The sequence below is a fragment of the Ailuropoda melanoleuca genome, chromosome 7, assembly GCF_002007445.2.
Source record: "Ailuropoda melanoleuca isolate Jingjing chromosome 7, ASM200744v2, whole genome shotgun sequence".
Lineage (NCBI taxonomy): Eukaryota > Metazoa > Chordata > Mammalia > Carnivora > Ursidae > Ailuropoda > Ailuropoda melanoleuca.
In genome coordinates, this window is record NC_048224.1 from 63465360 (window position 1) to 63492798 (window position 27439).

The 27439-nt window shown below is 37.9% G+C and overlaps 1 protein-coding gene across 1 annotated transcript in view; it reads right to left on the reverse strand.

Moving 5' to 3' along the window:
* Positions 1 to 27439, reverse strand: part of MICU2 (mitochondrial calcium uptake 2) — a 178873-nt gene that overhangs the window by 68253 nt on the left and 83181 nt on the right. Inside the window, exons 5-6 of the mRNA XM_002928927.4 lie at positions 8148 to 8195; positions 7096 to 7178 (exon numbers count right to left, since the gene is read on the reverse strand). Of these exons, the coding sequence (XP_002928973.1) occupies positions 7096 to 7178; positions 8148 to 8195 (131 nt within the window). The remainder of the gene's footprint in view (positions 1 to 7095; positions 7179 to 8147; positions 8196 to 27439) is intronic.

The window sequence follows — 27439 nt, forward strand, 5'->3', positions numbered from 1 at the left end:
CACTTTTGAAAGATATTGAGGAAGACATAAAAAGATGGAAAAATATTCCATGCTCATGGATCGGAAGAATTAACATAGTTAAAATGTCCATGCTACCCACAGCAATCTACACTTTCAATGCTATCCTGATGAAAATACTAATGACATTTTTCAAAGAAGTGGAACAAACAGCCCTTAAATTTGTGTGGAACCAGAAAAGGCCACGAATCGTCAAGGAAGTTTGCAAAGGAAAAACAAAGCTGGGGGCATCACAATGCCGGATTGCAAGGTGTACTACAAAGCTGTGATCAGAAAGACAGCATGGTACTGGCACAAAAATAGACACATAGACCAACGGAACAGAATAGAGAACCCAGAGACNCATCGACCAATGGAACAGAATAGAGAACCCAGAAATGGACCCTCGGCTCTTTGGGCAACTAATCTTTGATAAAGCAGGAAAAAACATCCGGTGGAAAAAAGACAGTCTCTTCAATAAATGGTGCTGGGAAAATTGGACAGCTACATGCAAAAGAATGAAACTTGACCATTCTCTCACACCATACACAAAGATAAACTCCAAATGGATGAAAGACCTCGATGTGAGACAGGAACCCGTCAAAATCCTAGAGGAGAACATAGGCAGCAACCTCTATGACATCAGCCAGAGCAACCTTTTTCACGACACATCGCCAAAGGCAAGAGAAATAAAAGATAAAATGAACTTATGGGACTTTATCAGGATAAAGAGCTTCTGCACAGCCAAGGAAACAGTCAAAAAAACTAAGAGGCAGCCCACGGAATGGGAGAATATATTTGCAAATGATGCTACAGATAAAGGACTGGTACCTAGGATCTACAAAGAACTTCTCAAACTCAATACACGAGAAACAAATAAACAAATCATAAAATGGGCAGAAGATATGAACAGACACTTTTCCAATGAAGACATACAAATGGCTAACAGACACATGAAAAAATGTTCAAAATCATTAGCCATCAGGGAAATTCAAATCAAAACCACACTGAGATACCACCTTACGCCAGTTAGAATGGCAAAGATAGACAAGGCAAGAAACAACTTGTTGGAGAGGATGTGGAGAAAGGGGATCCCTCCTACACTGTTGGTGGGAATGCAAGTTGGTACAGCCACTCTGGAGAACAGTGTGCAGGTCCCTTAAAAAGATAAAAATTGAGCTACCCTATGATCCAGCCATTGCACTACTGGGTATCTACCCCAAAGATACAGACTTAGTGAAGGGAAGGGCCATATGCACCCCAATGTTCATAGCAACATTGTCCACAATGGCTAAATCGTGGAAGGAGCCAAGATGCCCTTCAACAGATGACTGGATTAAGAAGCTGTGGTCCATATATACAATGGAATATTACTCAGCTATCAAAAAGAAACGATTTCTCAACATTTGCTGCAACGTGGACAGCACTGGAGGAGATAATGCTAAGTGAAATAAGTCAAGCAGAGAAAGACAATTATCATATGGTTTCTCTCATCTATGGAACATAAGAACTAGGAAGATCGGTAGGAGAAGAAAGGGATAAAGAAAGGGGGGGTAATCAGAAGGGGGAATGAAGCATGAGAGACTATGGACTCTGAGAAAGAAACTGAGGGCTTCAGAGGGGAGGGAGGTGGGGGAATGGGATAGGCTGGTGATGGGTAGTAAGGAGGGCACGTATTGCATAGTGCCCTGGGTGTTATACGCAAGTAATGAATCATCGAACTTTACATCAAAAACCAGGGATGTACTGTATGGGGACTAACATAATAAAAAATTTTTATTATAAAAAAAACCAAAGATAAATTTATGATGACTATCTAGTATTTCCTTTCCTGCTTACTGTTTGAGTACTTTTTTTTACTTGAGGTCCTGAGTAAGAGCCACGATATCTGGAAATCCTTGTTTCTTTCCCATTTTGTGTATTCACAAATACCTTCAACTTCTTGGTGGAATTCCAGGCTGCTTTTATAAACTAGTTGCTCTACAACGGTAAACTTTATCCATACTATTCCTTTGGTAACAAGCAGTTTTGCTAATGTTTATTCACAATGACACTGTAATAAAACAATTTCTATTTTTTCAAACCCATATCTTACACAGAACATGTCTGAATTCATGAAACCTTCCAAATACTCTTCAAGCATTCACATAGTATAGTTCTCTCTATAGCTTTCTGTTAGTTTTAACTTCTACCACTTTGAGAAAGTGAATCCTGTAAGATTACTCCCTGTTTTTTTGAACAGTAAATGAAATTTCATATATCTAGAAGTATACTTCAGGCAACTTCAATCCTCTGGAACCCTCCAGCTTTGTTACTTAAGTTGCAAACCCAGAAGAAAGATCTTTTTCAGCACTTGAAACAATTGTCAAGAGGGACATATAATAAAATATTTCTGAAGATTTCTCAGCATTTATAGTCTTATATATTCTATTTTTTTTAAAGATTTTATTTATTTATTTGATAGAGATAGCCAGTGAGAGAGGGAACACAAGCAGGGGGAGTGGGAGAGGAAGAAGCAGGCTCCCAGTAGAGGAGCCTAATGTGGGGCTCGATCCCATAACGCAGGGATCTGCCCTGAGACGAAGGCAGACGCTCAAAGACTGAGCCACCCAGGCGCCCCTATAGTCTTATATATTCTAAAGCAGTGCTGTCCCACAGTAATATAATGGAGCTACATAAGTAATTTTAAGTTTTCTAGTAGCCACAAAAATAAAAAAGTAAAAAGAAACAGATGAACATGAATTAATATCCTAACATAATTTCATCATGTATTCAATATAAAAATGAGCTATTTTACATTCTTTTCTCTCTTCTTCAAAATCCAGTGTGCATTTTACACTTACAGGATCATCTCAATTTAGATGTTACATTTCACTGGAAATACTTTATCTGTGTTTAGATTTCATAAAATTTACAATTGAAAAAGTAGATCCATGTACCCAGCTTGCTTCAAACATATGTGCAAATCTCCCAATATCTGAAGTAAATTTTACATTAATTTAATTTAAATTTTACATTAACTAAAATTTAAAAACTTAAGTTTCTTAGCCACAAACCATATTTCAGGGGCTCAGTAGCCACATGCAATAAAAAGCAAAAGCAAAAAAAAAAAAAAAAGTTTTCTCCTTGTTATGAGAACTCCCAGGAGTTACTCTTTTAACCAATTTCCTATGTACCACACAGGAGTGTTAACTATGGTTGTCATGTTGCATATTACCCTCCTAGTACTTATTTATCTTCTAACTGGAAGTTTGTACATTTTGACCACCTTCTCCTATTCCCACTCCTCCCAATCCTGCCTCTGATAACCACAAATCTGATCTCTCTTCCTAGGGGCTTGGTTTTTTGTTAAGAGTCCACACAGAAGTAAGACCATACAGTATTTTCCTTTCCATGAGTCCCATTTTTTTTTTAGATTTATTTATTTGAGAGAGAAAGAGAGAGCCCACACAAGTGACCATAGGTGAGGGGCAAAGGGAGAGGGAGAGAGAGCATCTCAAGCCGACTCCGCACTGAGTGCAGAGCCCAATGCAGGGCTCGATCCCACGACCCTGAGATTGTGACCTGAGCTGAAACCAAGAGTTGGATGCTTAACGGACTGCACTACCCAGGTGCCCCACCATCAGTCCTATTCTTAAAATGGGTCCTCAGAAAGAAGCTTCTCACCTCCCATTATTTCAGTTCTGCGTATTTCATGAAGTGCTCATAAGCACACAAAAATCCAAAGGTATCTGTTCTGGTGTGAGCGTATATTTTCTACATGTTTTAGGATACTTTCTGGAATTTTATACCAACATACTGATCTAAAGTACTGAGGCTAGTCTACGGTTATGCTGAACTCATTCCCTTCTAGGTATTCCAGAATTCAGTTTCCTATAATTGTATACTGGGTTCTTTTTCCTTAAATAAAATGTAAAAAAAATCTTAACTGGCTTCCACATAACCAATTCAGCATATTAATCAATGCTCCCTGCTCCCCCTGTAGAACTTTATGATAGATATGAACATTCATAGAAGCCCTTGGCAAATCTTAAGAATGCTTGCACACTCCTGCTCTCAGCAGCTGAGCTCAGTGTTTACTTAGTTTAAATCTTTTGTGTTTCCAAACCAATTATGCTCACTGCACTTGTTTCTGTAATTACATAATTTTATTAAATATTACTGTGAAGTAATAGGATTTTCTGGAAGCACCAGAAAGCTGGAGAAGTTTCTTTGTTTTTTAAAGATTTTATTTATTTATTTGAGAGAGACAGAGAGAAAAAGAGAGTGTGCATGCATGCAAGTGCACAAGCAAGGGGAGTGGCAGAGGGAGAGGGAGAAACAGGCTCCCTGCTGAGCAGGGAGCCCAATGCAGGGCTTGATCCCAGGACCCTGTCATGACTTGAGCCAAAGGCAGACACTTAACTGACTGAGCCACTCAGGTACCCTGCTGGAGAAGTTAACTACACAGGCACACTGGGACATTGGTTCTCCTTTTTGGCTTAGGAGAGAATGTAGCTTCAAAGACAAGTAAATTTGGTGAAAAATCAGAAGAGCCTGAAATGGAAGCATTAAGCACAGAGACTGTTTAAATTTTTTTTCTGAATGGTGATATAAACTCCAAATATAAAAGCATAAAATTTAGTCTCTTAGCTCTGCCAACACCCTGAAATATGCGAGCCACAAGCACCTGCAGCTGCCAGATCCCATTAGAAATTGCAATAAGGAAACCATGATGGGATATCCTGCACCTGTTCCTATTCTGGTGGTCAGCTTGATTTTGTGTGTGTGTGTGTGTGTTCCACTTGCAGTAATGCAAATATTTATATCAATGAAAAATGAGTCTGAAAAGAGTTGCTTCAATAAAAAAGGAAGGAGGAATACTTTAGAGTTTTGTTATTAAGACGCTACTAAAAAAAGTTGCCTCTAATTAGGGTAAGATTGTAAAGAGTGGGAAAAATCACAAAGATCTTGAAGAATCCTACATTCAGACTGCTTCATACCTGTCTTTACATTTTTTCTTCACTTTAAAGAAAACTGGAAGCTGCAGATGATAAATTATGGGCATACGTAGGCAAGAAAAACAGGTAATTCCAATCAGTGGCTCCACTTCAAAGAAAAGGCCTTGGTTCTGGGGTGCCTGGGTGGCTCAGGTCATGATCTCAGGGTCCTGGGACTGAACCCTGTGTCAGGCTCTCTGCTCATCAAGGAGTCTGCTTTTCCTTCTCACTCTCCCTCTGTGCACATGTGCGCACGTGCTCTAATAAATAAAATCTTAAAAAGAAAAGACCTTGGTTCTAAAATGGATGTGCATTTACTTAATTAAAATGTCTGTTATTTAGGTATCTTTATTTTTAAAACTTATTCCTTTAACAGATTCTTTTAATTAATTGAACTACACTGATAGTGGACACATTGGGTAAGATGGGTTCTACTACGCTTTAAGCTAAAATACTAAGAATTTCATCTGCTACTTTACTGCCCGCTCACATAGATTTTCATGTCATTAACCTTAGTTCCCCCATATGCTTAGATTTATACACTCTTTATACCCTCTTCCAGATAATTTCTAAAATGTTAAATAAGCCTTTTTATTGGATCCCACTGTTCTATAAATTTATTCTCTGGTTAGAACATTTTGCTATGTCCTTTCTTTCTAGTCTTTGAGACAGTTTCTTGTATATAAAACCAGTATCTCAGTAATTAAATCTGCAGAGCTGTGGAATGAAACCTTGTCAAAGGTGTTTACTGAGGTATAATTCATAAACAATAAAATGCATTTGTTTAAATATACAGTTTGATGAGCTGTAACGAATTAATACACCCATGTCACTACCATCCTAACCAAGATCTAAAATATTTCCAGCACGTCAGGCGATTCCCTCATGGATGCTGCTGTCAATTTGCAGTCAATTCCTTGCTCCCTCCCAGCCCCAGTGAACCAATGATCTGCTTTCTGTTAGTATAGACTATGTTCCTTTTCTAGAGTTTCGTATCAAAGGACTCACACTGTATATACACTTTTTCCTTCACTTAGATTCATCCATGTTGTTGTACTTACTAGTAATTTGTTCCTTTTAATTGCTGAGTAGTATTCTATTGTATGGATACAATTTGTTTACCCAGTCACTTGATGAACACTTAGGTTGTTTCCAGTTTGGGGCTATTATGAATTAAGTTGTTAAGAATATTCACACACAGGTCTTTGGGTGAACAGATGTTTTCTTCTTTTTGACTAAATACATAGGAGTGGAATTGCCAAGTCCTATGCTGAGTATACATTAAGAAGCTGCCACTTTTGTTTTCCAAAATGTGTATATCATTTCATATTCCCACCAGCAACGTAAGAGAGTTCCATTTGCGTCACGTCTCAAAGACTTTTTTTTAACAAGTCATAAAGTAGTCATTTATATATGTACTCAGTAATTATCAATGGTAGTTCTAAGAAGTTAGTATGTACCAGATGCTGTGTTATATATTTATCTACATGTTCTATTTTTTTTTGCCATAAAACACTCTAATACATTAGTAACATTTAACTTTGGCACACACCCAGCAGTTTATGTGCACTAAGGTATTTTTTAATATCACCATGAATGTTCTGGAATGGAGTGAAATTTACTGGTTGTATGTCCTAGAGTTGTCTTGGAAACATATTTTCATTTAAACATATTTTCAGCTTTTCAAATATTAGCTTTAGTAAATTCCTGGAAAATCTGCATGCATTTATACCTATTTGTAGCTTTTTCATTTTTTCCCCTATGATTTATGAAGGCTTAAGTTTTAATTTTTCTTATTCCTTTTTTGGGGGTAGGGGTGTATAAGAATAATTCTGAACATATCTATGAGGCCCTTTCTATTGTATTATCTGCTGAAATCATAAAAATAAAACGCTAAAAAAATGTAGATGCATAAGCTCATTTCTCCCACAGGAATCTTATGCTGTGTTCCTTAAGTTTCCTCAATTGTATTATGGAAAACTTAACACTTTTGAATGTATAAATGATTTGACATTTCATATGTAAGCAGTGGACATAATTTAAATTTTTATGGAAATGTAAAATCACACAAGCATCCAAGTGGTTCATGATAAACTAAAAATAAGTAGAATTTACTTACCTTAAAAAATTCCTTTTTCTCAACCATCTCATTACCATCTGCATCCAGCATTTTAAAAGCAACATGAAACCCAGTATGGGGTTCTGCAATTAAGTGAAAAGTGAATAGTTATTTAAATGTTGGTGAAATGCAAATTACTTACTGATCTATAGGTCTTCAAATTTGGAAAAAACTTCTAGAAACTATTACATAAGTGCCTAAACTGAAAAAATGATCTCTCCTTATTATAACAATTTTCAAAGGCTGATACATTTTCATGGCTGTGCTGTTCTACTATTAAGTGCTCTGCTTTCCAAAGCAAAATTAATTTGAGAACTTATTTCTTTAACTCTACCAGGGGTCTTCCTATATTCTTATAGTAATCTGGCTATTTTCACACTGATTATTACTCTTTATTTCCCTTTCTCAGAGTACGGTTTTAAAAAATTTTTTTATTTTGAAATAATTTTAGACCTAAGAAATGTTGTAAAGATAGTATAGTGAGTTCTCATATGCTCTTCAGCCAGCTTCCTCTAATGTTAATATCTTCTAAAACTACAGTATCATCGTCAAAACTAAGAAATTAACACTGGTAATAGCATTTTAAACTGAACTACAGACTTTATTTGGATTTCAAGTTTTTCCACTAATGCTATTTTTTCTATTTTAGGACCAAACACAAGAAACCATGTTGCCTTTAGTTGTTAGGTCTCCTTACTCTGCTCCGAGTTGTGAAAGTTTCTCACTCTTTCCTTGATTTTCATGACCAGTCTGAAGAGTACTGATCAGGAATTTTGAACAATGTCTGATAAGGGTTTTTTTTAGACATGTGAAGGCTAAGTCTGAATCTCTTCTGTTCAACAAGTCTTTTAAGGAGACAGAGTTATGGGGAGCCATAGTACAAAGGAAGCAGAAGGGCTAATCTAATCCAACAGTACCATTTTGTTGATACAGAAACTAAGGTAGCAGTAATGTTTTAATGATGAAGACATAAATACCAAACTTTCAAAAATCTTGTTTGGTAAGAACAGAGAATTCCACATGATCACTGAGAAAAACTGTGGGGTACTTACTAGTGAGGATTGTAAGCAAGAAAAGATACTCAGTATACGAAATTAGCCCTGAAAGAGATAAAATAAAAACATCAGAAGGTAAATTTTAGAAGGTTTAGGAGTAATCATATACAGATTCTATATGGAAACTTCACTTAATAAAAAACACATCTTTTGGGGCACCTGGGTGGCTCAGTTGCTTAAGCGTCTGCCTCTTGATTTCTGCTCAGGTCAGGATCTCAGGGTTGTGAGACTGATCCCTGCATCTGGTGCTGGGCGTGGAGCCTACTTAGGATTCTCTCTCTCTCCCTCTGTCCCTCCCCCCTCAAAAAAGCAGGGGGAAGAAAAAAATTAAAAAAAACACACAATTTTACTTTAATTTACCTTTCTTTGTTACAGTGGGAAACTTCTATAACAGAGTCAAGTACAGTACTAATAATTTAAAAAGATATGTTTTTTCATCAGGTTACTATTCACTAGTAAAAAAGGGGAATGGATGTTGGCTAGCAAATAATAGGTATCCACTACAGGTTTTATTTGCATGGCACTTCATGCAATTTCTACCCAAATTTCACTACTCATAACATCTCAAATGAAGTAAATTTAAGAATTCAGTAGAGTAACAGAGATCTCAACATACAAAAGATCAAACTATATTATTTAAAATGAGATTAATTAAATCTTTGCAGCATTAACTTGATTTTCCTTTGGGAAACCATTCCTTCCCCATTCTCTAACACGTAGTTTTGGTAGGACGACCATCCTGACCTTTGAAGATAGATGCTGACAGGCCTAAGCCAATCATCGTACTTTCACTGAATTGGTGCAGAGATGGGCAAAAAGCTGACCCAAGCTAATGAGCAGGTTCCATTAGTCTGGCTGCAGGGACTAGTTCAGGGATGGGCCTTGACCTAAGCTGGGTCACTAAGATTCAACTAAGTGGAATTTCTGACGAGAATGCCAAATCATTCACTTTATTATTATTATTTTTTTCCTCCCTCACCCTTCTGGGCTTTGATGATGTGAGAATGTTTCACTTAGGAATGTGAAGCAATGGACAGAGTGCCTGGAACTGTCAGACAGCCAGTGTTTAGGGCCTGAGAATGCAGCCAATCTTTAATTGGCAGGCCTGAAAGACGGATACTGGTGATGTCTGAGCCCTGGATTAAACTGAACTTGAAGCTAGCTCTATGCCTGTCCTTTCTTGTGCAAATAGATAGTGCCTGGTTTTATGTGCTTGCAATGAAAAGAATAGCAATAAATACAGAAACAGTGTCTTGTAAATCATGGCTTCCTGATAAGCTAAAAAAAATTTTCCCTCTGGGTCATAAGTTTGATATAATAACAAAATACACAATTAAAAAAACTTTATAGTGGAAAACTTCAATCATATACAAAAGCAGAGAGAATATAATAACTGTAATATATATATCAACTTTAGTAATTAATTCATGGCAGATCTTGTTTTATCTATACCTTTTTTTACTCCCACTTTGCACTGGATTATTTTTTTTTAAAGACTTTATTTACTTATTTGAGAAAGAGAGAGAGAGAGTGCACAACCAAGTAGAGGGGCAGAGGGAGAGGGAGAAGCAGACTTCCTGCTGAGCACTGAGCCCAACTCAGGACTCTATTTCAGGACCCTGTGCTCATGACCTGAGCTGAAGTCAGACACTTGACAGACTGAGCCACCCAGGCCCCCCCACTGGATTATTTTGAAACAAATCTCAATATATCATTTCATATTAGAAAATTCAAGTTGTATCTCTAAAAAGACTGTTTCCTCCCCACAAATATATTTGCCACACCTCAAAAATTATCAATAATTCCTCAATATTATCAAAATCATATTACTTTTACAAATGTCCCTGTTTCAGAAAAAAATTTTTTCAATTGTGCTCAAATCAGGATTCAAAAAGGTCCTTGGATTGCTCTTGGTCAAAGGGTCTCACTTTTTTTTTTTTTTACTGTGGCAAAATACACATAACAAAAATTTTAACCATTTTAGCCATTTTTAAATGTACAGTGTAGTGGCATTAAGCATTATTTTGCAACCACTATCAGAACTTTTTAATCATCACAAATTGAAACCCCATTCCCATGAAACACTAACTCCATTCTTTTCTGCCACCAGCCCCTGTAACCTTTATTCTGTCTTCTGTCGCTATGAATTTGCCTACTCTAGGGACCCCATATAAATGGAATCATACAGTACTTGTCCTTTTGTGTCTGGCTTATTTCACTTAGCATAATGTCTTCAAAGTTCATCCACATGGGGCACCTGGGTGGCACAGCGGTTAAGCATCTGCCTTCGGCTCAGGGCGTGATCCTGGCGTTAAGGGATCAAGCTCCACATCAGGCTCCTCCGCTATGAGCCTGCTTCTTCCTCTCCCACTCCCCCTGCTTGTGTTCCCTCTCTCGCTGGCTGTCTCTATCTCTGTCAAATAAATAAATAAAATCTTTAAAAAAAAAAGTTCATCCACACTGTAGCATGTGTCAGAATTCCATTCCTTTTTAAGGTTGAAAAATATTCCACTATATCTATATACCACATTTCGTTTATCCATCCATCTGTTGATGGACATCTGGGTTGTTTCCACCCAGCTATTGGCTATTGTGATTAATGCTGCTACATACACTGGTGTACAAGTATCTATTTGAGTCTCTGTTTCTAATTCTTTTGGGTATTTACCCAGGGTGGAATTGCTGGATCATATGGTCATTCTATGCTTAATTTGAGGAACCTCCATACTTTTTTCAAAAGTGGTGGCACCATTTTACATTCCCACCGACAGTGCATAGAGATTATTATTTCTCCACATTCTTGCCAGCACTTTTTTTTTTTTTAATTTATTTATTTGAGAGAGAGAGAGAGCACAAGCAGAGGGAGCTGAAAACAGAGGGAGAAGCAGACTCTCCACTGAGTAAGGAGCCCGATGTGGGACTTAATCCCAGGACCCCGTGATCATGACCCAAGCCAAAAGCAGACGCCTAACTGAGCCACCCAGGCGTCCCAACACTTGTTTTTTTCCTTACTAATAATGGTATTAAGTAATATCTCATTATGGTTTTGATCTGCATTTCCCTAATGGTAGTGATGTCAGGCATCTTTTCACCTGGAAATTAGTCAACTGTATCTTCTTTGGAGAAATGTCTATTTGAGTCTTTGCACATTCTTTAATTGGTTTGTTTGGTTTTCTTGTTGTTGTTGAGTCATAGTTCTTTATATACACCAGATTTTAACCCCCTATATATGATTTGTAAATATTTTCTCCTTTCCTGTGGGCTGCCTTTTTACTCTCTTCATAGTGTACTTTGATTCACAAGTTTAAAATTTTTCTTTTGTTCTTGTGTCTTAAATCTTTTCTTTTTCAATTTTTTTTTTTAAGTAGGCTCCACGTCCAGTGTAGAGCCCAACGTGGGGCCTGAATTCACAAGCCTGAGATCAAGACCTGAGCTGAGATCAAGGCTCAGATGCTTAACCAGCTGAGGCACCCAGGTGCCCCTTTATCCCCCTCTCTTTCAACTTAATTGTTAAAGATGCCAGGTCATTTGACCTATAAAGTTTCTTATAGTCTAGAAAATTTTGCTGACTGCACCTTCTTGGTGTCATTTCACATGTTCCTCTAACTTCTACATTTTTTATAAACTGGTATTTCAATCCAGAGGTGTGCTGAGATTCAAGTTTGATTTTGGCAAGAATTCTTTTTTTTTTTTTTTAAAGATTTTTATTTATTTATTTGACAGAGACCATAAGCAGGGGGAGCAGCAGGCAGAGGGAGAGGGAGAAGCAGACTCCACACTGAGCAGGGAGCCCGCCACGGCACTTGATCCCAGGACCCCAGATCATGACATGAGCCAAAGGCAGACACTAAAACGACTGAGCCACCCAGGCACCCCTTTGGCAAGAATTCTTAATAGATGGTGCTGTATACTTTTATCAGGAGGCCAGAATAAAAATGTTTATAAAAAATGCTAAATACTACTGAGGGACAATGATAGTGTAAGTTACAGATTTTGGAAATATGTGAAATCACTTCTAGAGTTTAGGCGATCAGAGATGTCTTAGAGGAAGTAATTCTAAAAATGGTCTCCAAACGTATGGATGAAAATTTTAATTAAGAGGTGTGGGATAATATATGAAGCTGAATATGAAAACTAAAATATAAAAATATGAAAATTAAAAAGTGACTGTCAGAAATAACATCTATGTGAAAGAAGCAATGGGAAACAAGGCCACTATGGTAGCCTAGACATGAGGAATAAAGGCCTACAGAGGGTGATGGCAGTGGATTTGCCCTACTGGTTCCCAATCAAATGTAACACACAGACTCAAGGCCCAAGTTCAGAGGAAGGCAGGTTAAGGACTTTATATTTATACCTAGGTAATTCAATGTTTTAGCTACAGGTAACTTCAGGTACATACTTTAAACGTTTTAAACGACTTCTATTTTTGTGCATACTTTTTGGTTGTTTTTACTTTGGAGCAGGTGTACTTCTTTTTAATAAAAAAGCCCACAGTAAGTCTTCGGACGTTTTTCTTTAAAAATATTCAGTTTATAAGGAGGGAAAAGAAATTAAATGTGTTTTGTCATTACCTCGTTACCTGAGAGAAGTACTCTAATGTTAGCTGGAGGATCAAAGTATTGCATTCCTTGGCAGACTCAAAAAAGCGGAATAGCTTTTTTTTTCCTTTCTAATTTTCAAAGGAATACAGCAAAGTGAAAAAATGGCCAAACTGCTAGACTGACGTGGGCTTGGTGCCAAGAGGAGGCTTCACTATTTTCTACAGACAGGTACACGTCCTCTACAAGGGGACTTTGTGAAAAAGAAAATTCCAGTGTCTTTCTCTAAAATGCTTACTTAAATAAAAAGCTTGAATAAACAGAGTTGAGACAATGTAAAAACACCACCTACACTCTCAAGACAGATTATAAACAATATAGTTCTATAACAGCATTCTAGGCATCTGCCCTCTGGAAATGCTTTTAAAGAAAACTGACACTTCAGAATACAGGAGAAACAGTTTAATGTATATATTTCTTATACTGAATTGGAAAGTAAATGCTGTGAAATGGCGATGTTTTAAAAGTGCATGTTATATAGGTGAAGTATTTTAAATAATTGTGTTTAAAAATTTGTTAATGAATCCTTAAGGAAGGGCCATCAGAAGAGATGACTAAATTCTGTTATTTACTATGCTTCTCTACAAATATTTTAAATTTGGAACCATTCCAAAATATGACTTGCTCCTGAATGCAATTTTGAGAACTGTTTCCCAGCGAGAAATTAACATATCCATCATAAGAACATATTTATATATCTTACAATGTATCTTTTAAATTATATTCAGTACATCCTTAAGGGCTGTATTATATTGAGAATTCTGCTCAGTTCAAAAAAATGCATAATAGTTATAACATTTTTCTTTATAATAATGCATGGTGGATGAGTTATTTTATTTCAAGGATATACTACTGTTTGCTAGTTAGCATATAGCATAAATTTTGACAGTTGTTTTATGTGGTAAAATGGAATATTTTAAATTGTTCCCAATGTAGCTAAATTTTATATTCTTTTCGAGTGACTTCATTAATATCAACAAAGAAGTACATGCGAAAAAAGTGAATCTGCTAATTCTCTCCTATACAACGTTCATATTAGTGTCTTTTCTTTGAGCTGGAAATGTACAATTCAACTCATGTATTTCGGAGTTTCAGAGAAAAACAGAAGTAACTGTTAAGACACCCCCCAAGGTTTTTTTCTTGATCTGTTTCCTGTAAATTCTCTAGAGGTGGGGAGAAGAGAGGATGAATTTGATAAATACCTAGGAGGCAAAATTAGGAAGACTTTGTATCTGACTGCATGTTAAGAATGGAAATGGCAAAGAGAAAGGGTTCAAAGACATTTCCTGGGTTTTGATGAGGTGGGTGAAAAGTAGTACTATCAAATGAAACCAAGAAAAGAAGGCTCTGGTTTAGGGAGAAGACAGTGATTCAGTTTGGGGTATGATGAACTCAAGGAAACAGAGACCCACAAGAAGGCATCTGGCAGCTGGTTTGGATACAGAAGTCTGAAGCTCAGGAGAGCAGCCTGGGCTGGGGACACTGAAGGGGATCTGAGAGTCAGCAGCAGTATACATGGGCGCGAAACAAGAGAAGGAGAGTAGTAAGCAAAGGACAGATCTTAGGGAGCACCAATGCTTAATGGGCAGGAAAAGGAAGAGAAACCAATGACAGAAAGAGAGGTACCAGGAGAACTGGGATAAAGTAGTTTCAAAGACTCCAAGAGAACTTGTGGCACATGAATTTGCCTAATAATAATAAAAAGATCTTTTAGTGACACCGGATCTCAAGGTACGGAAGAGAAGCTTTAGGTATGTTATTCCCACCATAATGGTGGAAATAGAGACTGTTACCTTTCTTTTATAGATGAAGTAGGTGTTAAACTTACAAACTCCAGGGCATACAGTAATTGTGAAGCTCAGCATGTTCAGCCTGTGACACTTCCCGTCCTTAGGGACGGGTGCTCTTTCCCCAGCTACAGCACAGTACAGACGTGTCCGAGGGATGGAGAATGTGAAGGGTTAGGACTGAGGCCCCAGAGTGGGATACAAGCAAGCACAGGAAAGTCCTTATTAAGGGAGACCAGGATTTGGAGGAGATCTTACTCCGCCCTAATTCTTTCTATGTACGCAATCCTGCTGTTCCTCATTTCCCTGTCAGCTGCCTACTTTTCCTCTCGTTGTTAAGTCACACTTTGAGTTCTGATTTCCCTACAGTCTTTTATTAATGAAGGCTGTTCTTTCATATGCTCCTATGTGGTAGGGACATAGTTTTAAAATTCTCCTCCTGCAGGTGCCCAGCGCAAATTATTCCTTCTCACTGACTTTGAAATGAATGCTATCTGTATTATCTATCCTTGCAGTCACTTATTCCTCCTGGTTCCTCTTAAAGCCTCTCTCTCTCTAATCATCTCCTTTCCTTTATTTTTCATACTAATAACCTCATGCGCTTTGCCTAAAGGAAAAAATATCAAACTTTCTGCTGTGGACTTCCACTTTCTGTTTCTCTATTAGTGCATCACTAAGGGCCCTCCCCTCATCCATCCAGAAATACCGGCTTTTAATGCTTTTAGAAATCTTGGAAATGTACGATGCTCCTATTCATTCTGAGAATATAAATAACTCTCTAGCTATGTAAGGAACAGGGAGAGAGTACTATCCAATAGGAAAATGTGTGAGTAGGCTGATGAATTTATTTCTTTGACAGTGAGAAAGGTATATATAGAGAGAGACAGAGACAGACATATAGAGATATACATGCCTGTAACTAAAAGTTAAAGAAAATAAGTTACTGATAATCCTCCTCAGTGGCCTCTAAAAACAAACACTTATTTTATCTCCCTTATGGCACAGAAGCAGCGAAGCTGGTAAAGACAGAGTCACAGTGCTGCTTCTGGAAACCAGATCCATGATTTCCAGAAGGGACCACACTCTAACAGAGTCCTGACTGAATGCCTCTCACGAGGATGCCTCTCTGACTCCTCATCTGCTGATAGCAAAACTGCTTCATGACTCTTGCTGCTGCAAGCAGAGGATGAATGAAGAGAACAGTGCCCTCAATTTCAAGAACAGAACAAAACCTTTTAAAATCCCCCCTTCCCACAAAAGAAGGGAATAAAGAAAACCTAGACATATTTTTTCCTGTCTGAAACACATTATGGAAATGGGAATAATTTTCTATCTTCTTTACAATCTCACTGTTGCTTACAAGCCTTCCATTATAACCTCTTTTATGGAAGCTCTACCACCATTTGCTATCTTCTCTATACCAAGAAAATGAATGAATGCTTACTGCTCTTTGAAATCTCAACTCCCACATCATACTTTAGGCCTCAAAAATATTGCCCTTCATTTGCCAGATGGCCTCTCACCTCCTTTGGTTTGTTATGTCTTGCCTTCAAACTCCATTATCTCCTATGAGATAGATAGTTCCTCATTGCTTGCTAGGACTGTCAGCTAGGAAGTCATCCCCTTTGTTCAAACTCTCCCCATCAGAATGACTGATTTCTTCAGCTTAGGTGGTTCTGGTTGAATTTCATCAAAGGAGATGGAGAAGAAACCACCAGGATGGTAAGAAAACAACACAAGAAAGTATGGGGTTCTAGAAGCCAAAAGAAGGGACTGGTTTGAGGTGAGAGCAGGTAATAGTGTCAGTACTGCTGGCATCACGGGTGCCAAGAATACAGAATATCTTTACTGGAACTGACAACAAGAAGGTCACTGATGGTCTCGACAAGAGTGGTGTCATTGGAGAATGGATGCCAGACTGAAGTGGGCTGAAGGATGACTGGGAGGTGAGGAAGTGAGCACAACACAAAATAAAGAGCTCAGCTATGAAAAGGGATTACAAAATATGGAGAAAGCTGGATGTAGGGTCACAGGAGGAATGTTTTCCCTTAAATATGGGAGGTGTTTAAGTTATTATAGAAGAGAGGAAGGATACAGTGCCCAGAAAGAGAATGTGGTAGGGGAATAACACCAAAGTGTAGAAGTCTTGGGAAGGCAACAGAAGAGGCCGGGGGCAAATAGGGGAGGCAGCACTATTTCTGCTATTGGGAGCAATACTTCCATAACAAAGTGAAGGTGGAGAAGATGGACGTAGTTGCCGGATGCAGATGCAGTAGACTTGGAGTCATATTCTTTTTCCTTTATGTAAAGGAAAAAATGCCTTTAAAATTTATTAAATTCCTCTCTGCATAGGATATACTTCGTTATGAATTTTACTAATTTTAATAATTATCTTCATGAGTGTGAACACAGAATATATGGTATTAGATATATGTTCATGTAATCTATGGTAGGGTAGTGCAATTTAAAAAACTGTTCTGTGCTCAAGACTGCCAAGATCAGGTTTACTTACTTCAATTAACTTAATGCATTTTATAGGTCATGTACTTGAAATAACTATACACCACATAAAATATGGTAATACAATGAATAACTTCAATTTAAATAATATCTAGTTCAGGAAAAGTGAAAATATTCTATACGATAGTTGCAGGTCATTATGTATTAAGCTGGTAAAATGTTGGTCACTAGGAGGCAGAAGTTTCACCTAGTGTATTTTAGAAATATTTTACACCAAAAGGAAGGATCTGAGTGAAAAAGATAATAAAATCACTTGCTGATAATTCCATGTTTTTATTCAGGTGTTGATCAATAGTTGATGTATTCTTTCTAAAATTTATGAAAGCATTACTGCTAGCTGGATTTAATTTTGTTGATAAAGTAATAACAATTAATCTTAACTGGGAAGAAGATCAATATAAATTACTGAAAAGATTCAACTGGAAAAGATTTTTTAAAAACATGCAGTCTTTGGACTTTTAATTCACAGAAAGGCTAACTCAAATTACATAACAAAAAAGTCAAGGGACTCACTGAAATAGATCAGAATAATTTGTAATTAGTGTGTTCATGCTAACATTAATTAGCATGGAATGCAATTTTAGATGAGTATCTGTTATGTGCTAGAGAACATTTCAGGCTAAGTGCTATGCAAATGACCACACAGATTTATCCTCTTAAGACAATTTATGGTTTAATTAGAAAATATGAGAGACAGTACAGTGCAACAAAATGCAAAAAATGAGAAAGAACAAGATCTCTGGTGGTTTCAGAGATTACTTGCACAAGGTAGGTCAGCTGATGAGCAGGAAGTTGGCAGGTACAGCAGGAGGCATTTAAGGCACTCCTGATGGTGTGGAAGGTTAATGCAGGGGAATGAGGCTTGTGGAGGTAATTCTTTTCAGAATTGAAGGGTGCTTCTAAGGTTCTTGAAAATGAGTCTGCCTTATAAATACTACAGATTAATCTCTTATGTCTTAGATATTTTTCTCTTAAAATAATTTAAACTTTCATCAGTTTTTATTTTATGAATTTGCCTTAAAAATAACTTTTAATAGAATTCCTAAATTTACATATTTATATTAGTGATTTATAAAAAATGCCAAATTAACCTACTCCTGATTCTAATATTCTGCCAAGGGGCGCCTGGGTGGCGCAGGGGTTAAGCATCTGCCTTTGGCTCAGGGCGTGATCCTGGCGTTCTGGGATCGAGCCCCACATCAGGCTCCTCCGTTGTGAGCCTGCTTCTTCCTCTCCCACTCCCCCTGCTTGTGTTCCCTCTCTCGCTGGCTGTCTCTCTGTCGAATAAATAAAATCTTTAAAAAAAATATTCTGCCAAAAGGTCAAAATTACTCTAGAATTCTCCCCACCCTTCCTTCCTACGGGGGAAAGAACACTCAAATATAAAATAACTGAGTTTATATTCACAGACATTACTCAAGTTTTCACAACTGGAAAATACAGTATTTTTGTTCAAATCCCAAAATGTGTTCAGAAAGTACTTGTCATGAAAGGATACCTCATAGCTGGAACTTTGAGCTAACTATCAGTATTTGGGATTTAAATATTTTCCTAAAATCTTCTCTGAAGTGCCAAATTAATTACACTTCCCTAAAATCTGTATTAACTACGATTTAAAAGGCATTATTTATTTTAATTTATAAACTGACTAATAAGAGGCCAAGATCCAGTTAATACTAAAACCTTAAAAAAACATACAGCAATTACAATACTGCTACTATTATCAGCTATAAATTTCCAATGTGCCAGACACATAGTAAGGAAATGGGGACTAACTTGCCCAAAATCACACAGATAACTAATGGAGCTGGGAATCCAAACTCAGCTTGAAGCCCATGCTCCTGATCAGTTTAAGCAGATACTATAAACATTAAAAACATCTTATTTTATTATATCCTTTCAACAATTCCATAAAGGCAGGCATTACGATCTTGTTTTATTTTTATGTATTTTTTAAAGATTTTATTTATTTGAGAGAGAGCAAGAGAGTGAGAAAGAACATGAGCAGGGGGCAGGGGCAGAGGGAGAAGCAGACTCCCCACTGAGCAGTTTCCTGTCCGATGCTGCAGACCTCAATCCCAGGACCCTGGCATCACGACCGGTGCTGAAGGCAGATGCTTAACCAACTGAGCCACCCAGGCGCCCTACTATCTTGTTTTAAAGATGATGAAAGTGAGGATGAAGAAGATTAAGTAACTTCCTGAGGTCATAAAACCAGGAAAAATTTGAATTTAAGTCTGCTGATCCAGACCATACCCTCTTATTCACTACCTAGAGACTACTTCCCAGTGAACTCCCACTTAAAAAAGTAAGGAGATTTTTAACCTCTTTAAGTACATAGGGATGTTCTGGTGCTTACTGGAAGTAATTAGGTAAGGGGTGGGGTGGAGTGATGTAAAGATATTCAGACAGTTTAGCATAAGGAACTAATACTTGCAGAATATAATTCAAGTTTATGTAGTCCGCTATATACTGACCCACTGAAGTGAGAGCAGGAATTGATACTAATAATAAGCAGTTTGATTGCTACCGACTTCATGGAGTTGGGGCGACAATGTTATTTCTTTTTTGTCATATTTTGTTTTCTTTCTGTATGGAGTGTTATGTGATACACTTCTTCTCATTTTAAAACTAATGTTCACATGTAAAAACAAAGTAAAAACAAATGTTGATAAGAGAACACTGTAAATCTCTTGAGCTAATGGTCACAAGTCTTCTGTATTCATGAACCACTGATTTGGAAATTATACTTGCTGCTTAATTCTCCAACTCCTTCAGACAACAGGAGAGAACACTGTCACCAACTTAAGGTGAATACTTTCTCTACTTGTCACAGACTTGTCCTTACATAAAAAGGACCAGTGGAGATCCTCTACCTATTTGTATGTGCGTATTTAAATATATTCCAGTGACACTTACTGAAATGAAATTCAGCTTGGATAGGATAGTAGAGCTAAATACTATTTATTTATTTATTATCAATTTTTATTTACATTGTAGTTAGTTAACATATAGTGTAATACTGGTTTCAGGAGGAGAATTTAGTGATTCATCACGTACATGTAACACCCTGTGCTCATCCCAAGTGCCCTCCTTAATGCCCATTGCCCATTTAGCCCATCTCCTGCCTACCTCCCCTCCAGCAACCCTCAGTTTGTTCTCTATAGTTAAGAGTCTCATGGTTTGTCTCCCTCTCCCTTTTTTCCCCACCCCCTAATTCATCTGTTTCAAACTCCACAGATGAGTGAAATCATATAGTATCTGTCTTTGTCTGACTTATTATTTCACTTGGCATAATACACTCTAGCTCCATCTATGTCAATGTAAACGTCAAGATTTCATTTTTTGATGGCTAATATTCCATTGTGTGTGTGTGTGTGTGTGTGTGTACGTACCACCCTTTCTTTAACCATTCATCAGTTGATGGACATTTGGGCTCTTTCCATAATTTGGGTATTGTTGATAGTGCCGCTATAAACATCAGGGTGCATGTGCCCTTCCCCTTTCAAATTGGTATACTTGCATCCTTTGGGTAAATACCTAGTATTGCAATTGCTGGGTCATAGGGTAATTCTATTTTTAACTTTTTGAGGAATCCCCATACTGTTCTCCAGAGTGGCTGTAGCAACTGCATTCCCACCAACAGTGTAAGAGGATTCCCCTTTCTCCTCATCCTCGCCAGCATCTCGTTTCCTGTGTTATTAATTTCAGCCATTCTGACAGGTGCAAGGTGGTATCACATCATGATTTTGATTTGTATTTCCCTGATGATGAGTGATGTTGAACATCTTTTCATGTGTCTGTTAGCCATCTGGATGTCTTCTTTGGAAAGTGTCTATTTATGTCTTCTGTCCATTTCTTAACTGGATTATTTGTTTTTTGGGTGTTGAGTTTGATAAGTTCTTTGTAGATTTTGGATACTAGCCCTTTATCAGATATATCATTTGCAAACATCTCCCATTCAGTAGGTTGCCTTTTAGTTTTGTTGATAGCTTCCTTTGCTGAGCAGAAGCTTTTTATCTTGATGAAGTCCAAGGAGTTCATTTTTGCTTTTGTTTCCCTTTCCTGCAGAGATGTCTATAAGAAGTTGGCTATGGCTGATGTCAAAGAGGTTGCTGCCTATGTCCTCTAGGATTTTGATGGTTTCCTGTCTCACACATAGGTCTTTCATCCATTTTGAATTTATTTTTGTGTATGGTATAAGAAAGTGGTTCAGTTTCATTCTTCTGCATGTGGCTGTCCAGTTTTCCCCATACCATTTGTTGAAGAGACTGTCTTTTTTTTACACTGGATATTCTTTCCTGCTTTGTTGAAGATGAGTTGACCATATAGTTGTGGGACCATTTCTGGGTTTTCTATTCTGTTCCATTGATCTAGGTTAGGTGTCTGGGTTTTTGTTTTTGTTTTTTGGCCAGTTCCATACTGTTTTGATTACTACAGCTTTGTAATATAGCTTCAAGTCCCATATTCTGATGCCTCCAGCTTTGCTTTTCTTTTTCAAAACTGCTTAGGTTATTCCATGGTCTTTTGTGGTTCCGTACAAATTTTAGGATGGTTTGTTCTAGTTCTGTGAAAAATGCTGGTGGTATTTTGATAGGGATTTATTAAATGTGTAGATTGCTTTGGGTAGTATAGGCATTTTTACAATATTTGTTCTTCCTATACATAGGCATGGAATTTTTTCCATTTCTTTGCATCCTCTTCAATTTCTTTTAAGTGTTCTATAGTTTTCAGAGTACAGATCTTTTACCTCTTTGGTTATGTTTATTCCCAGGTATCATATGGTATTTGGTGCAATTGTAAATGGGATCAATTCCTTGATATCTCTTTCAGCTGCTTCATTATTGGTATATAGAAATACCATGTACGTTAATTTAGTATCCTGTGACTTTGCTGAATTTGGATATCAGTTCTAGCAATTTTTTGGTTGAGTCTTTTAGGTTTTCCACATAAGAGTATCATTTCATCTGCAAATAGTGAAAGTTTGACTTCCTCCTTGCAATTTGGATGCCTTTTATTTCTTTTTGTTGTCTGATGGCTAAGGCTAGGACTTCCAGTACTATATTAAATAACGATGACGACAGTGGACATCCCTGTCGTGTTCCCAACCTTAGGGGAAAAGCTCTTGGTTTTTCCCCATTGAGGATGATATGAGCTGTGGGTCTTTTCTGTATGGTTTTATGATGTTAAGTTATGTTCCATCTATACTACTTTATTGAGGGTTTTTATCAAGAATGGATGATGTATTTTGTCAAATGCCTTTTCTGCATTTGAGAGGATCATATGGTTCTTATCCTTTATTATTATATTATTATTATTATTATTAATGTGGTGTATCAGGTTGATTGATTTGCAAATATTAAACCACCCTTGCAGCCTGGGAATAAATCCCACTTGACCATGGTGAATAATCCTTTTATTGTACTGTTGGGTCCTATTATCTAGTATCTTGCTGAGAATTTTTGCCTCCATGTTCATCAGGGATATTGGCCTGTAATTCTCCTTTTTAGTGGGGTCTTTGGTTTTGGAATCAAGGTAATGCTGACCTCAGAGTATGAGTTTGAAAGTTTTCCTTCTATTTCTATTTTGGAATATTAGAAAAATAGGTATTAACTCTTTAAATGTTTGGTAGAATTTCCCTGGGAAGCCACTTGGCCCCGGACTTTTGTTTGTTGGGGGATTTTTGATTACTGACTCAATTTCTTTGCTAGTTATGGTCTGCTCAAATATTCTATTTCTTCCTGTTTCAGTTTTGGTAGTTTGTATGTTTCTAGGAATTTATCCATTTCTTTCAGAATGCCCAATTTGCTGGCATATAAGTTTTCATAATATTCTTTTATAATTGTATTTCTGTGGTGTTGGTTGTGAGCTCTTCTCTTTCATTTATGATGATTCTATTTATTTGGGTCCTTTCTGTTTTCTTTTTGATAAGTCTGGCTAGGGGTTTATCAATTTTATTAATTCTTTCAAAGAACCAGCTCCTAGTTTCATTGGTCCGTTTTACTGTTTGTTTGTTTTGTTGTTGTTGTTTGTTTATGTATCATTTATTTTTGCTCTAATCTTTATTATTTCCCTTCTGCTGGCTTTAGGCTTTATTTGCTGTTCCTTTTCTAGCTCCTTCAGGTTTAAGATTAAGTTGTGTATTTGAGACTTTTTTTTTTGCTTCTTGAGGTAGACCTATATATGCTATATACTTCCCTCTTACGACCGTTTTGCTGCATTTTCATTTGCTTCCATATATATATATATTTTAATTTCTTTTTAATGTCTTCTTTAATTTCCTGGTTAACCCAGTCATTCTTTCTAGGATGTTTCTTAACCTCCATGTATTTGTGGTCTTTCCAAATTTTTTCTTGTGGTTGATTTTAAGTTTCATAAGGGTTGTGGTCAGAAAATATGCACAGTATGATCTCAATTTTTTGTATTTGTTGAGGCCTGATTTTTGACCTAGTCTGGAAATGTTCCATGTGTACTTGAAAAGAATGTGTATTCTGCTGCTTTAGGATGAAATGTTCTGAATGTATGTGTTAAGTGCATCTGGTCCAGTGTGTCATTCAAAGCCATTGTTTCCTTGTTGATTTTCTGCTTAGACGATCTGTCCATTGCAGGAAGTGAGATGTTACAGTTCCCTGCTGTTATTGTATTATTATCAGTGAGTTTATTTTTTTTTATTAATTGATTTGTATCTCCCAAGTTAGGGACATAAATATTTACAATTGTTAGATGTTCTTGTTGGATAGACCCTTTTATTATGATATAGTGCCCTTTGCCTCTTGTTACAATCTTTGGTTTAAAATCTAGTTTGTCTGATTTAAGGATAGCTATTCCAGCTTTCTTTGGACGTCCATTAGCATGAGAACTTGTTCTCCATCCCTTCATTTTCAATCTGTAGGTATTTTTAGGTCTAAAGTTGAGTCTCTTGTAGGTAGTGTATAGATGGATCTTGTTTTTTTATTCATTCTGTCACCATGTCTTTTGATTGGACCATTTAGTCCATTTACATTCAGAGTGATTACTGATAGATAAGAATTTAGTGCCACTGTATTACCTGTAAAGTTGTTTCTGGAGATTTTCTCTGTTCCTTTCTAGTCTTTGTTGCTTTTAGTCTTTCTTTCCCATTTGACAAGTCCCCTTTAATATTTCTTGCAGGGCTGGTTCAGTGGTCACGAACTCCTTTAGTTTTTGTTTGTCTGGGAAACTCTCTCTCCTTCTATTCTGAATGACAGCCTTGCTAGATAAAATATTCTTGGCTGCCTATTTTTTCCATTCAACATGTTGAATATATCATGTCACTCCCTCCAGCCTGCCAAGTTTTATTTTGTTTTAAAAGATTTTATTTATTTGAGAGAGAGAGAGGGGGCAAACAGTGGGGGAGGGGCAGAGGGAGAAGGAGAAGCAGACTCCTTGCTGGGCAGGGAGCCTGATGTGGGGCTTGATCCCAGGACCCCGGGATTATGACCTGAGCCAAAGGCAGATGCTTAACTGACTGAGCCACCCAGGTGCCCATGGCCTGCTAAGTTTCTGTGGATAAGTTTGCTGCGAACCTTATTTGTCTTGCTTTCTAAATTAGGGATTTCTTTTCCCTTGCTGCTGTCAGGATGTTTTCCTTATCTCTGTATTTTACAAATTTTACTAAGATACATTTTGGTGTTGGCCTGCTTTTGTTGATTTTGATGGGGGTTCTCTGTGCCTCCTGGATTTGGATGTCTGTTTCCTTCCCCAGATTAGGTAAATTTTCAGCTATAATTTCCTCAAATAAACCTTCTGTCCCTTTTTCCTGCTCTTGTTCTTCTGGGGCTCCTATGATACAAACGTTTTTATGCTTTATGGAGTCGCTGTGTTCCCTATGTCTACATTTGTAACCCAATATTTTTCTTTTCCTCTTCTTTTCAGCTTATTTTCCATAATTTTATCTTCGATATCACTTATTCTTCTGCTTCTTCCATCCTTGTGGTTATTACATCCAGTTGGTTTTGCATCTCAGTTATAGCATTTTTTATTTTGGCCTGACTAGTTTTTAGGTCTTTTATCTCTGTAGTAAGGGACTCCTTGGTGTCTTCTATGCTTTTACCAAGCCCAGCTAGTATCCTGATGATTGTTGTTTTAAAATCTGGTTCAGGCATCTTACTTAGATCTGTTTCAATTAGATCCCTGGCTGTGACCTTTTCTTGTTCTTTCTTTTGGGATGAATTCCTCCATCTTGGCATTTTGTCTAGGTCTCTGTCTTCTGTGTGTTAGGAAAGCCTGTTATGTTCCCTGCTCCTGAGAATAATGGCTATATTAAGAAGAGGTCATATACTGTCCAGGGCCTGGCACTTTGGGAAGTGTCTCTCGTGTATGTTGTGTGCACCGTGTTTTTGTGTTTTGGCTGCTCTTTCCCTCAGGTCAGTCCTATGCAGAGTTTATCCTTGCCTGCTGTGGGGAGTGTTTGTACCTTGTCCAGTGTGTAGTGAGTTTTAACTAGTTCTGTTTTGGTCTGCTTGTTAAAAGAGGCTAGATCCTGTTTCCACTAGAGGTGAAGCTTTGCAGAGCTCTATGGTCAGTAGACTTGGTGTGTGTGTGTGTTTGTGCTGGTCTTCTGGAGGAGGGGACCCAGTGCTACTCTGGCACTCAGGCACACTTGCCTTAGTAAAAAAGCATGTGCAGGGTGGCAGAGCTTGGTGTAAGTGGCTCAAGCCTTCACTGTGGGCACTATGTAGCTCACTGAAGTCAGACCAGGCTGATAGGCGGGGGAGAAAAATGATGTCAGCCGGCTCTCTCCTCTCTGGAGAGGGGAGTTTGCGCCCACCACTGTGATAGGAAGCTATCACAGAAAAGCTATCAATCTCTTCTTGTGTGTCCCAGACATGCCTCAGATCCCTGCCTTCACCCTGTCTGGGTCTGAGCCGCCTGCCCACTTGGCAGCACTGTGCTCCTGTGTTTTATCTCAGGAAGACTGTCTGGATTTCAAAATCCCAAATTTTAGGGACCAGGCATGCCGCAGACCCACACTAATCCTCTGGGGAAGGGTCTTGCTGAACTGTGGCTGGTGCAATTTGTTGTCCCAGAAGGGCAGTCACACGAACACACAGGGGCTTGGAGTTTATGGTAAAGCATAACAAAATGTCGGCGTCCAGGTTAGCTGCCCTGAGCAGGTGCCTCTGCTTCTATGCTAATGAATGGGGCAGCTCAATGCTGCCTGCCAGTTCTTTTGTCCCCAACGAAGCAGTGCCATCTCTCCCAAATGCACTCTAAGAAGGGGAACTGTCTCTCCCAGTGTGACTCAGACCATGCTGTCTGGTCCCAGGCCTCTGCCCTTTTCCTTCACAGGAGCACCAATATGCTTGCCAGGCTCAAAGGACTTCTGAAACTTCAGTCTTTGAGCTCCACTGCTTGTAAAATCTTGTAATAATCAGTCCCTCTCATTTTCCCATTCAATGGTGCTGGGGAAGCATTTTTCTTGTGCAATCCCCTGCATGCTTCCTGTTTGCTCTTTTCCGAGCTCTCTCTCTCTCTCTCTCTTCCTCCTCTCTCCATGATCAGGGTTCCCTCCCCTCTGCAGCACCCGTGATTCTTTTCTCCCCCAAATGACGTCTCCATACTTCCTACCTTCTTATCTCCCTCTAGTTTGTGCAGTTTGTTCTCTCAGTCCTCAGATTGATTTGTCGGGTGTTCAGAGTGATTTGATATTTATCTAGTGGTGGTCAAAGGAAAAGGCAAGCATAGGGTCCTGCTACTACTCTGCTATCTTAACTCTTCTTCCACTAAATGCTATTTGTAAATTGCTTTTACTACCTGTATATGATGTTGGGTAGGTTACTTAACCCCTTTGTGCCTCAGTTAACCCAGCTATAAAATGGGGGTATGAAATGAAGGTAGTTTCTTCAAAGGAATGTTGTGAGGATTAAATGTAGTAATACATGTAAGAGGCTGAGTATAGTATCTGATACATAGGAAGCCTTCAGTAAGTATTTGTAGCTATTAAAACTGCTGTTGATCATGTATGTGTGTTTATTTTGGAAAAACTTATAAAACAGCACTGGTGTGGTCACTCCCCTGGGTGAGTCCCTGACTGACCACTCCTTCTCAAGCTTTGTAAAGGGCCCCTTTCTTTTTCTGGGAGTTCTTTAAACTGAGCTGTTTTTCTTAGAAAAATCTCTGTGTCTTTGAGGCTAATGCCATCCAGCCAGGCCACCTTTTATTTTTCTTCTTAGTGGTCATCTACCAAAATTCCTTCTCATCTTTCAGTCACTGAAGACTTTAGTATCTGGTTCACTGTCTTTCTCTCAGACAATACCCTGTCTCTCAGATCCTTGAGAATTTTTCACTACGTTAACTTTGAAACCTAATTCTGCTTTAGTCATCCAATTCCAGGACCACACCTAGAACCCTGAAATCAGCT